This window comes from Cetorhinus maximus, chromosome 8 (assembly GCF_964194155.1).
Source record: "Cetorhinus maximus chromosome 8, sCetMax3.hap1.1, whole genome shotgun sequence".
NCBI lineage: Eukaryota > Metazoa > Chordata > Chondrichthyes > Lamniformes > Cetorhinidae > Cetorhinus > Cetorhinus maximus.
Genome location: NC_135886.1, coordinates 19,560,017 through 19,572,811, shown reverse-complemented (window position 1 = coordinate 19,572,811; position 12,795 = coordinate 19,560,017). Strand labels below are relative to the sequence as shown.

Sequence of the window (12,795 nt, the reverse complement as noted above, 5' to 3'; positions counted from 1 at the left end):
TGTGTTGGGGCACATGTAGTCTGTGCAAGTGGCTGCAAGATGGTGAGGGCTGAGGAGGCCATCTCCAGAGGAGATGAGGCCAGATGGGCATGTGAGGGTGTGTGTGATGTCCCTTGAGCTGGCAGTGAGTGAGATGCCAGTGAATATGTGAGGGTCTTGAGTGTTTGAGTTTAGAGTGATGAGATAGTTGCCTTACTCTGGTGGCATGGATGAGATCATTCATCCTCTATCTGCATTGGATGGCCAACCTCTTCTGTGCAACATTGGCACTGATCATCATTGCCATTGTCTACCAAGTCGGAGTGGTAATGTTGTTGCCCCTCCTGTGGCCAGAGCAGGGGCATAGGACAACACAGTGGGCCTCCACGGCACCCAAAAGGTGCTTGAGGGCTGCAGTCTTCTTTGCTGCGGTCCTGGGCTGGGAGCACTGAGCGCGGCTGTACTTTAAATATGGTGCCTGGCGTGATGAAGCGGCGAGGTGACAGGCGAAAAGGAGCCCACCTGCCATCAAAACGGAGCGTATCCCAGGAATGCATAATTGATGCGGCAGGTTTGGGACAATATGGCATGAAAAGCTGCCATTGCGGCTGGCGGGTAAACCATACCCGCCCGCTACTGCACTTAGTGCAAACCTGGGATGATTTCACACACAGATTCACCAGTCCTATGCACTTATGTAATGGTAACTAAACATGAACATGTACTGTAAATAGTTATACTTCATTGGACGGGGCGAAAGTATCTGTAAAAGAAAAGGGGGATGTTGTAATATGCCTTTAGGGGATAGCAGCGTGCCATCTCTTTAAGGGAAGTGTGTCATGTGATCCAGCCTCAGTTTCATTTCGGCCTGGAGCAGGGCACAGTACACACAGTCCTGCAGCTCTGATGTCCTTAAGCTTTCTATCCATGTATGTTTGTTCCCATGTGTCTGCTGTTAATAAAGGAACCCAACAGTGTGTTCGCACAATCCCTTATGAGCGATTGGTGCCTTTATATCATTAAAACTCACACGATCGGCGGGATTTTCCACACTCGCTGTGATCTTCTGGTCCCGCCGCAAGTCAATGGATTTATGGCTGGGGCGCCGCCTCGCCCACGGCGGGTCCCACCCGCGATAGGGCCGCGAAATCCCGGCCGATAGAAGAAGCAATCCCATTTTCTTTGTGAAGACTGGAATGTATTCACGCTGGTGGTTTTATGCTATGGGATTCAATAGTCTAAACAAAGGTGCTCAAAAGTAGACCTAGGCATCCTCCTTGGAAATTAGAGAACAAAATATATGTGAAGCAGTGTTTTGTGAGCTATTTCAATCCTTTGATTAAAAAAAAAATGCAATCCTCTGTAGAATGTTGGGGGCGAGTGAGTATCGGATCCGTGTGAGTATTAAACAAATATAAGTGCTTTGATATTCTCACTCAAGTTAAGAGAACAGAAGGAAACATGCCTGACAGTTTATTTTCTATGTTATTGCATTTATAAATAATTGCATTTTTATGGAAAATCAGGATGATAGACAAACAATGAGCTGCAACACCCTACCAGAAAAGCTAACAGATCTTCTGGCTTGCAGTTATAATTCAGTTCCCTTTAATAGATGATGACATCACACATAATTGGCACCCTTTTTTAAATAGTTTTTTTTAAACTAATTTCACAAGAAGTCGTGCATTTTATGATGTGAAACCAGATCAGCCCCTTGAGGCTGCAAACAAAAATAAAATATATCAGTGTTTGGCAGGAACAATTTGCATTTTGATGTTGTATAATGCAACCTATAATCAGCAAACGTTTGGGGGTCTGGAAGGAAAAAGGACCACAGTGTTTTTTTTTATTTCTGGGTGTGTTTAAAATATTCTCTCTCACAAATTCTTTCCCCCCCTCCCAAAAACTGATAAACATCTGCCAGAGCTACGAGCCTAAAATGCACCATATCCTGTGTGATTGGGTTATCTTAGTCAATGTGCAGTTGAGATACAGCCTGTCAGCAAGCAGGCAGAGTTAAAGAGAGAACTAGAAAGAAGGAGCAGAACACATCACAGGAACAAAGTTGGACTTTACATAGTGTGCACAGGCAAACACAGGCTCTCACAATACAACAAATACTCGGCATGATGCAGAGGTGTTTGTCAGGTGTACCAGCAAACAAGACAACTGCTCGTTGAACAGTTAACAAAGCGACCTAACTGACATAATGGTAAAGAAACCACACGTCCTGAGTTGAGTGTGACGGACAGGGACAGGAAGAAGGTTAGAAGCGTGGTGGTTTATTCAAAAAAAAATTTATTTCCTGTTTTAAAATTACAAAGAAGCATGAGCACAGTGGAAGCAAAACGACCTGGCTTACAAGCACTGAACTTGATCCACGGCTCAAACTAGCCATAAGTGTCACTCTCAGAGTAACTTCGCTGTCTTTATGAAGAGAAGATTGATAATGCTGAAGAATTTTGCTGTAATTGGAGGTTATTGGGATCAAGATGAGAAGCTGAAACACCTGCAGACTTCTAGACAGTAAACAGGGCCCAAGGACTAACGTTTTCTCTGACTGTTCACGCTGCCTATGTGTCTCTCTCAGTCTCTGGCTTAGTAAGTTCAGATCTATTTTATATATAGATAATGAACAAATGTAGAATGTGCACAGTGAGGCCTGGTTAACCTTCTACTTGCTTACCTACATCTCCAAGAGAGCAACAATCTGTCAGTCTGACAAGAAAGACAAAGAAAGGCTAGCTTGGAATCATAAACAGTGGATAAATGAATCGTACTTTGCTCATCAAGATTGCAGTAAACTATGCAAGTGGAGAAAGAAAGTAACAATTCCAAAGTGATCACATAGTCCTGAATGCACTGTTATTTTTCATATATATTTGTCTGCTATAAAACAGTTCCTATACAGAATATTTATTACTCTTGGTCTTGGATATAGCCAGCCTCTGGAGCTAATTTTGGAGTCCAAGTAAACTGACATATTCTCGCTAGTTTTACAATCATTGTTGTACTTTGCAAACATCAGAACTAAATTAAACTGTAAGGACTTCAGAAGACTTTGTTAAAACTGTATTGTGTTTTTGGCACCACTGTCAATTACTGGGGTACAAGCAGGTTAAACTTTTTGGTCCTACACGTATCCTGCAAGTATCACAAGAAATGAGCATTGATATAATGTGCTTCAGAATGATGGGGAGCAGCCCAAAGCGAGGCCTGAGCCCAGGGGCACCTGACTTGACCAAGAAGAGAAGACTCTTTGTTGAAAGCTATGATGAGAAACTCGAGCGGAGACATGAAAACCATCTGAATCTCATTGGTCGAAATAACATCACAACCTGCCGCAGCTCGCCCAGGGAGCGGAACGTGGAGCAGAACTCAAGACAAGTGCAGTTTCTGAAGCGAAGGAATATAACAATAGACGAGGAAGAGATTAAACAAAAGCCTTCCAAAGTAACACGTCACAGAGTGGAAAGGACTGCAGCAACTGCCACTTCTGCTACACCCGCTGCTACAACCCCGGAAGTGGGTTTGAAGCCATCACAACAGAATTTAACTGCAGTCAGCCAGGTAAGACTATCTGCTTCAATAGTTATGGCAACAGAAAAAACAATTACTGTCATCTGCTGGAAGTTAAATTTGGACACTGTTATGCAAATTTAGTGCAATTGGTCAGTCAGAAATTAATTCTGAAAACAAAACCTACTTCTCTGCATTATTTTAAGACAGCACACTAGTAAATAATGACTAATTAGACCAAATCAGGTTAGATTATTTTCCTCGATATCCCTTTGCTTGTCCTCACCGACCAATGCTTTATCTGGTGCTAATCGTCCTCGCTGTTGGCCTTTTAAGTTCATGGTCTTGGCTGTGCTGCTGCTATCTAAATCTAATGACAAATATCTTCAACATTATGATCATTTTTGATACATAAAATGTTGAGCCCACAAAAGTTTTTTTTTAAAACATGACAGCATTTTGTTAGTCAATCAGGATCACAACAATAATTATTACTTTTTTAAAAATTACATTGATGCTCAGGTTGAGAAACACTCGTGCGGGGAATTAAACACTTTTGCACCCATTGCCACTATCCTAGTCAGATGCTGCAAGGATTGGACACCTTACACTATCAATTGGCAATGCAACGTGACCACAATCCCTCTACTCCAACATTGTGGCACTTCAGTTTGCCATGCCAGCTATCTTTCAGGGCTTTCAGTGCGAGACGGTCATTTTATTCCTAATGATTTTCAATTCTTTTTTGTTCTTGCAATTTAGAACTGAACTGTCAAAGTTCACCTCACTTGTCAAGGATAACAAACTAACATTCCTTCATTCAAACCCTTGACCCGGAGATGAAAGTCCAGTGTTCTAGGAACATAGGGCTTAGGAGCAGGAGTAGGTCACTCAGCCCTTCGAGCCTTCTCTGTCCTTAGATAAGATCATGGCTGAACTTGTTGTGGTCTCAACCCCACTTTGCTGCCTGCCCTTATAACCCTTGACTCCCTTGTCTATCAAAAATCTATCTAGCTCAGCCTTACATAAATTCAATAACCATGCTTTCTGGGGAACAGAATTTCACATACTAACAAACCTGAGAGAGAAAAAAAAAAATCTCCTTATCTCCTCTTTAAAGGGAGACCTCTTATTCTTAAATTGTGTCCCCTAGTTCTAGCCTCCCCCATGAGAGGAAACATCCTCCCAATATCCACCCTAACAAGCCCCTCATGATCTTATATGTTTCAATAAGGTCATCTCTCATTCTTCTAAACTCCAATGGGTATAGTCCTAGCCTGTTCAACCTTTCTTCATATGGTAAGTGTAATCATCCCAGGAATAAGCCGAATGAACCTTCTCTGAACTACTTCTAATGCAATTTTTTATGATCCCCAGCTGAGGTTACCCTTGGACAAGCCTGATCCCAGATTGGAACCCAGCTTGATGGATCCTAACTTTTAATTTGTTTGTTTAGTTACGTGGAGAGTAGCTACTGAACAGGATCACAAAAAAATAAAACATTTACTAAACAAGAAAAGATGAACTATATCACAATACTTCTTCATGTACAACTAACCTTTACAGCTATATACAGGTTTGTAAAGATAACACAAGTTACAAAAGCTATCTTATACCCTAACGTCAAAAGTAAGTACACAGTCCATGCACCAGTAGGCACCCTGTGGTCAGATACACCACAGTCTGGAACCAAGTGACAGATGCCACCTTAACCAGATGCTATGAATTTCTCCCCAACTTCCCCCAGATACTTGTCACACTGTGAGCCAACCAGTCTCACTGAACTCCATCTTTCACACGAGGGTTTCCAATCTCCATTCTCCAGGCCTTCACCTTGGAATCTTCTCCTATACCGATGCTTTCTTTCAGAGACCTTCTGCAAGGGTTCGCCTCCAGGGTTTTGAACTCTCCTTCCAATGTTCCTCTCCCCGGGTCACCACATGTATTCAAGCTGTCTTCCACGCACTCTGTCTCACTGACTCAGCCGTCAACAGTACACCACTGTTTCACATGCCTATGACAAAGAGGTACAGACCTTCAGCCGTCTCTTTGGACCTTATTGCCTCTTTCAAGTTGTTATCACTTTAAATCTGCTTTCTGCAGCTTTTGTCCCTTTAAATCTGTTGTACAGTTGTAAAAACCTCATTAGAAACACGGGTACCTTTTTAAAGTGAAACTAAAACTCAGCTTGACCTATTTTTAACACACAGATACAGAAATACAGATCAAACTTAAACATTAAAGCTAAAACTCTTTCCTAACACCCACAAATACAAAGATAACTTACTTAAACTACCTCTATTTCTGAACAAATTATATCACTTTTTCAAATAAGGAGACCAAAACTGTACAGAGTATTCCAGATGTGGTCTCACCAAGGCCCTGTACAGCTGCAGTAAAACATCTCTACTTTTATATTTCTTTCCTCTTTCCATTTGCCTTCCTAATCACTTGCTGTACCTGCATACTAACCTTTTGTGATTCGTGTACCAGGACACCCAGATCCCTCTTTACTGCTGAGTTCAGCAGTATTCTGCTTTTCTATTATTCCTGCCAAAGTGGACAAGTTCATATTTTCCCACATTATACCCACCTGCCATTTTTGCCCTCTCACTTAACCTATCTATATCCCTTTGCAGACTCTTTACCTCATATTAACCACTTACTTTCCTACCTACCTTTGTGTCATCGGCAAATTCGAGACTGTATCACACAATTCCCTTACCCAAACCACTTACCCTGACTAAAAACTCTGCTCTACCGTACTTGCAAGAGCTGTATGCAATATAGAGACAAATCTTGGAAGATGATAGCATGAATATTTATTCTGCTACCTTAGTTAAAGGTATTATAGCAGGCTAACTATCAGAGATAACCTTGGAATATTATATGCTAGGCCTCTGCCAATAGATGATGAGCAGGTTTATCTCAAGATTAAGCCCAATATACTGAATATGTCAAAAGATATTTGGAATTTTATAAGGTCATGGCTCCGATAGGGCCAGCTCAGCACAAAAGATGCTGAATTACTTGGGGAAATACTCCAATTTTCAAATGAAAAATAGGTTATAATTATTTGAGAACTTAAAAAGCTTTATCAAATGAGTTGAGAGAACTTTAATTGGTGTAATTATCCTGATTGAAGACCTCATTCAATATGTCTACTCAATAATATAGCTTTAAATATATAGCATGAAATATATGACCCATATAAGATCAACAGAGATGGCATAATATATAATTGCTTAACTGCCACACTCTGGGAATACTCACTGTGTGGATTACCATCAATCCATTAACCTTAACCTTTACTTAGGGTCAAATCAACAGTGGGCCTGTGATCTAAGGTCACCACATTACAGGGAGGACATAATTGCTCTGGAGAGAGCACAAAGAAGATTTACAAGAATGCTGCCAGGGCTTGAAAATTGTAGCTTTGAGAAAAGATTGGACAGGCCAGGGTTGTTTTCCTTAGAAAAATGGAGGCTGAGGGGTGACCTAATTGAGGTATACAAAATTATGAGAGGCCTAGATAGGGTAGACAATAAAGACATGTTTCCCTAGCTGAAGGGTCAATTACCAAGGGGCATAGATTTAAGGTGATTGGTAGAAGGATTAGAAGGGACATAATGAAAAACTTTTTAATGCAGGGTGTGGTGGACATCTGAAATACGCTGCCTAAATCAGTGGTTAAGGCTGAAACGCTCAACTCATTTAAAACATACCTGAAGTGCTGTAACCTGCAAGGCTATGGACCAGGTGCTGGAAAGTGGGATTAAAATGAGTGGCTAGTTTCTTTTTCATCTTTTTCAGGTTTGTCACAGACTTGTTGGGCTAAATGGCCTCTTTCTGTGCCACAAATTTCTGTGGATCTATGGTTCTATGGTTCCCATTGCAGTAATTGTTTGTGTTTATGGAGGGTATTTTTGCCAGTGGCGAACAGCAGGGCAGAAAGGGGGTTTAGTATAAATATTATAGAATATTTAATATTTTAAAAATTCTACATCTAGTCCCTGTCTATGAAACCTTAATTCCTGTAACCACATTTTTGTCACATTTAATGTCTATTTTTCTGTTACAAATTCCTAAGCGTATTTTAATATTAGAAATTGACACTGCAAGCATATCGTGTTGTAATTGCAACCTCCCACCAGTGGTGTCACAATAGCACAAAGACAAAAGCAAAATACTGCAGCTGCTGGAAATCTGATTTTTGTCAGAGTGGGAAAACTCCGTGGCCCTTTAAAAATAGTGAGAGCAACCAAGCTGCGGAAGTTCCCATCCCCATTTCTGACTGATTGAATTGTCAGTGGTGGGGAAGGTGCAGAGCATAAACCACACAGGAGGAAAACCTGAACTCAACTGGGCTATTTGAATTTGGTGCTGAGTTCAAACAGACCTCATTTTGACTGTTGCAAAGGCTTTAAACTGCAATGCAGGAGTCACAAATTGATGGAGCAGACATAATGCTCTTGAAGTGCGGATAAGGTCCGGTTAAGTGTCATGATCTGAAGATTTTAAAAAATGCTTTGCTCTTTAAACATCAAAACCAGACTGCAGCTGTCAGTGAGAGTTAATAAAATACCTTGGTTGGACTGCTTTGATTGACAGGCCATTTGGTGTAGATTAGAAAATAAAAACATTAGCATTGGTTCATCCAGTTTCAGAGGTGTTCTTTATTGACATTTCCTCACAAGGCTATTATTATCTCACAATGAATGCTTGGCTGAGTTTCAAAAGCTGTAATTATCTCAGCAGGGTGTTCTGAGTTCACAGTTTGATTGACGGTTTGAAAAAGATATTAAAGAATTAGCTGTCTTTGATGTGGGGCCTGAATAGAAGTCTGTTTGTTTTTATAGGTGGTTAACCACTTGAGGACATTTAAAAGCTTTGAATCGATTTCATGAATTGGAGTTTTTTCACTATCAAGTGTGTAAAAGCAAGAGCTGTATTAAATCTTTGGAAGTTTATTTTTCTTCCATCTCCCTGTAGCTCCTGAGTTCTTCCCATGGTGGATACCGGGTGTGTGGATGGGACTGCCTGGGACGCATGAATTGATATTGAGCTGTCATGGGGGGTATCAGGGGCATAGGGTTGGGGGGGGGGGTGCATGAGTTGAAATTGAGTTGGTATGGGGCCTATGAGGGGGCATGAAAGGTGGGGGCTGGGGTGTGAGGTGATGTGAGGGGTGAGAGCTAGATGGCCTAACAGTTTGTAAAACAACTGGGACAAAGTCCCAGAGAACCGAGGTGGGCTTTCTAACCTGGCCACCTATACTCTGCTTCCAGGGCCAGCAGACCCAACTTTATCCCACCTCAGCTCCCCACCGCTGGAATGAAAATTGTACATATTGGGACACTTTTACTGAGGCAGGTCCAGTGAGTCGGAAAATAACCCAACTATAGCTCCCCACCACAGTAGTGAAAATCCGGCCCAATGTTTCAGGTCTTTTGTCACAAATGCTGCCTGGCCTGCTGAGTATCTCCAGCATTTTCTGTTTTTATATCACAACTCACAACTTCTCAATTTGCTTTGTAAACTCTTCTACTTCAACAAACTCTACATTCCTGCTTCCCAATTGCAGCAATTTTTGCTAATAAAATTAGCAAAATTTTATTATAAAGTTTATTTATATATAAATGACTTAAAAGTATTATATAAAAGTAAAGAAAATGGGGACTGAACTATAACTGTGTGCCCTGGACCAATTACACCAGCACTCACATATCAATTGACCTGAAGGCTGCACTTTGTCTTGATGTCGCATGCTCAATATCATGGGAGATCAATTACTGTCTTAAATAATTTAAGGATCAGTATTGAAAAATATATAAAAGCAAAGTGAGATACATTAGTGATAATTGGGAGCAAAAATAAATAAAAAGGATATAACAAGCAAATATAATAAGAAATTAAAATAGATTTTAATGTATACTTATGATAAACAAAGTGCATAAAAATAAATGGTAGCTCTCAGGGAGAAACAAGGTAAGATATTTGTTAGCCTGAAAATATTGCTGAAAATGTCATTACATCTGAGTATTACATTTTGTCTTGTTGCCTCATATACAGTGTCATGAGATGAGGCTGGTATGGAGCAAAAACATCAGCAGAGACCTGTTGAACATATTTGGAATATATGTGTTTCTGTGCTGCAAAATCACTAGAAATACATTTTTGTGCTAACATTCTCTGCAGATGACTTCTATCACAATGGAGGCAACTTAATTTGTTGGGTTCCACCCATGCTTGTACATAAATGAATGGTGAACAATGGAATAATCATTAGAAGAATTGAGGAGCTGACCATTTATTCAGCATGATACACAGCTGTAATATAGCTTAAGTACTGAGGGAAACAAGACCAGCAATACAAATCGGAAGGCAACAATTCTGTGAATCTCATTGCACACCAATGTGGAATCAGCAGACTAAAAATTAATTTAACTCGAGTATTTAAAATAGATTAGTGATTTGAATGTAGATCCTTTATGAGAACAGCACTTCTGACAAAAGTCTACTTTTGAAATGATAACTACTCTTTACTTCTGTGCATAGGCTCTCTTCTTCCTGAACAATGTGCCATAATGTCAACCTCAGAAGAGCATTTCCATTGCACCACTGAGAAACCTTTCATTTTCTATATCTTACGACCCCTGCTAAGTTTGTGAATTTGTGTAGGGTTATGTTCTGTCAATTCACACCTAGTAAAACAAAAAGGTTAGATTGCCAACATGTATTTCATGTAGATGCCTAATTGCTGGCAAAGGAACCAAACAAGGTTTCATTTTACTAATGGTACTCCAATCTGAAGTAAAGCCCTGGAAATGCAAGGACCAGATTCTAAACTCCGTCCTCAGTCTCAAACCAGTTCTTAAACTACACAGCAAATCTGTAATGTGCAATATTTGTGGGTAGCTATCATGTCAAGAACCCTGCAGATGCTGTAGTATCCCGAATCTAGCCTGATAGCTGTCCACAGATGTTTGCTGTTGTTATATCACATGACTGGGTGTGGGGTTTAATGACTTATTTGTACCAAAAATATCATGTTGGATGTCAGGAAATGCTAGCAGTACAGAAAAATGTTTGTGATAAACTGAGATTGCGTTATATATCTTCCTGGAATTTCCTGGTATTCTCACCATAAAAATGGTGTATTTGCTGTGTACTACCATTTTTCGCATTTAACTGTTTTTTGCCAGTTCTCTGCTAAAACATTTATGGACAGGACGGGGGTGGCAGGGAGGGATGGGGGGTGTTAATTTAGACAGTCCTGATTTCTCCTCTCACCACTTGTCCATTAACAGGAAGGTGTTTTGATTTTGACACCGGTGGTGTATTTCCCAACCTCAGTTTTGGTGCGATCCAATTTTTATTAATGACTCCACAGCAAATTCATTATAGAATTAACTCAAAGAGTTAGTTTATTTACACACACTCAAAATGTGGGTGGGGTTGGGGGTGGGGGGGTGGAATCAGGGGCCACAATGTAGCCCCCCTGTGCACTCATACCACAGAGAAGAATTATTACTTCACATGAGTCCAGAATCAATGTCCAATGAGGTAGTCCTTTACAGTAGTTGGCAGGCTGTAAGCTGATGCTGTATAGTTCACTTTTCCAGTAGAGTTGACTTCCATGATGAGGTAGACACACAGAGATGGATCAGTCTTGTAGGCGATGGTACAAAGGTTCCAATAGAAACAGTGTAGATGGGGGCCAGGCATTCAAACCTGTGCTGCTGCTTGTAGATTGTAAAAATGGCAGACTGAGCTTTGCAGCTCCACAAGGCAATATTAGTGGTTCCACCAGCTAGAGGTTCATGTCACATGACTCCCATCTCTCTACACCACCTTTGGCAAAGGACATGTATGCCTCGTCTGGGTTCCTGAGATGGTTAAATGTCCCAGCTATTAAGAATTGAAAGGAAGGTTGCAGGACTCTTTGGCCTAGCAGACTAGTAGATTTTGGTTGGCCAGCTTGGGTTCTGCAATCCAAATGGCCTTTGTATAGTTCTCTTTGAATATGGTCTCTGCATCCCACAGGGGTCCATTAGGATCTCTTCTGAGATAACGAGGTGTAAGCTCCTTCAAAACTGCCAAATAGCTCCTTTTGTTCAGGGTCACAGATAAACACAGCTTCAGCTGTTTTAAAAGGGTTTTTGTTCAGTTTTAAATTTTTTTTTCGAAATTAGCCATGCATAAATCTATGTATATTTTATTAAAATATACAGTGTGAGGTCTTAGTCCCCTGATGCATTGGTTTTGACAAATTTCCTCAATTGTTTGTGTCACTTCTGTAATATGTCTGCAGAAACCCTCTGCTGCTCATTTATGTACCCCCTCCCCGCCCCAACCAATTGCAAAAGAGCAGCTGGCATGAGTTTTCTACATTTAAACCAGTGTTGCACTAGTGCAGATTAATGATCAAAAATGTTGGCATAGCAAATCTGACATCAGCATAACTGAAATTTCTGGAGTTTGTTAGAAATTTTCTTCACAAACAAGAATTAAATCTTATACTGAGATCTGCTCTGTAGTTAAGAAAAATTGCTGTCAGTCTCTGCACACATGAAATTTTCAGACTCTTAACCCAATACACACACACACAAGAAGCTATATTCAGAAGGACTAAGCAGTTGGAGAGGCCTTCTTAATGGCTATCCCTCTGTTCTGCATAATAATGGTAGAGGAAGAGGAATAAAGGCAAGGAGCTCTGAGAATGAGACACCATGGCAGAAGAAAGCAGCCCACTCACTATTGCACTTGGTGGTGCCCCAACCACACTTGTTTCATATTTTAAGTTCCAAAATAGGCAAATAAGCTAAGCAGGGCATAAGTTCCCATCAGCAAGATTGGCACAGGCATTGGTGTAAAATGCAGTGTGAACGGGGTCAAGGAAATTCCAGGTAATTGTCTCAAAAATATTGATGGCAAAGTTCAGACTATGGTTAATAAAATGGAAGTGGGTCTCAGACATCTTCAGTCTATGAATTAATGACTTCAGTACACTTTGAAACAATAATTTATTATAACAGCCTCTGCAGCCAGCATTAATAGATTGCTGTACTCACTCAGCTCTCAATGCTGCTGTAGTGGTAGGAACTGGGCTGTTAAACAGTCTGGAGGTCTCTCCATTAGAGTGAACAGGCTGTTTCAATTTGACTCACTTGAACTTTGATGTGGTGATTTGTATCTGCAAAGTTGGTTCTACAAAGCAAAAAATTGAGACATTTCACAAAAATTCCACTGCCCTGGGGGTTTTTGACATTTTTGCTTCTTAATCTGAAGGTG

The 12,795-nt window shown here is 40.6% G+C and overlaps 1 protein-coding gene across 4 annotated transcripts in view; it reads left to right on the top strand.

Moving 5' to 3' along the window:
- The first annotated feature begins 969 nt into the window (after positions 1 to 969).
- Positions 970 to 12,795, top strand: part of traf3ip3 (TRAF3 interacting protein 3) — a 53,508-nt gene continuing 41,682 nt past the window's right edge. The window contains exon 1 of one of the 4 annotated variants that reach the window (XM_078546550.1): positions 970 to 3,552. In XM_078546550.1, coding sequence (XP_078402676.1) covers positions 3,145 to 3,552 — 408 coding nt within the window. In that variant the 5' untranslated portion in view covers positions 970 to 3,144. The remainder of the gene's footprint in view (positions 3,553 to 12,795) is intronic. The other 3 variants (XM_078546551.1, XR_013577270.1, XM_078546553.1) reach the window with 3 other exon arrangements.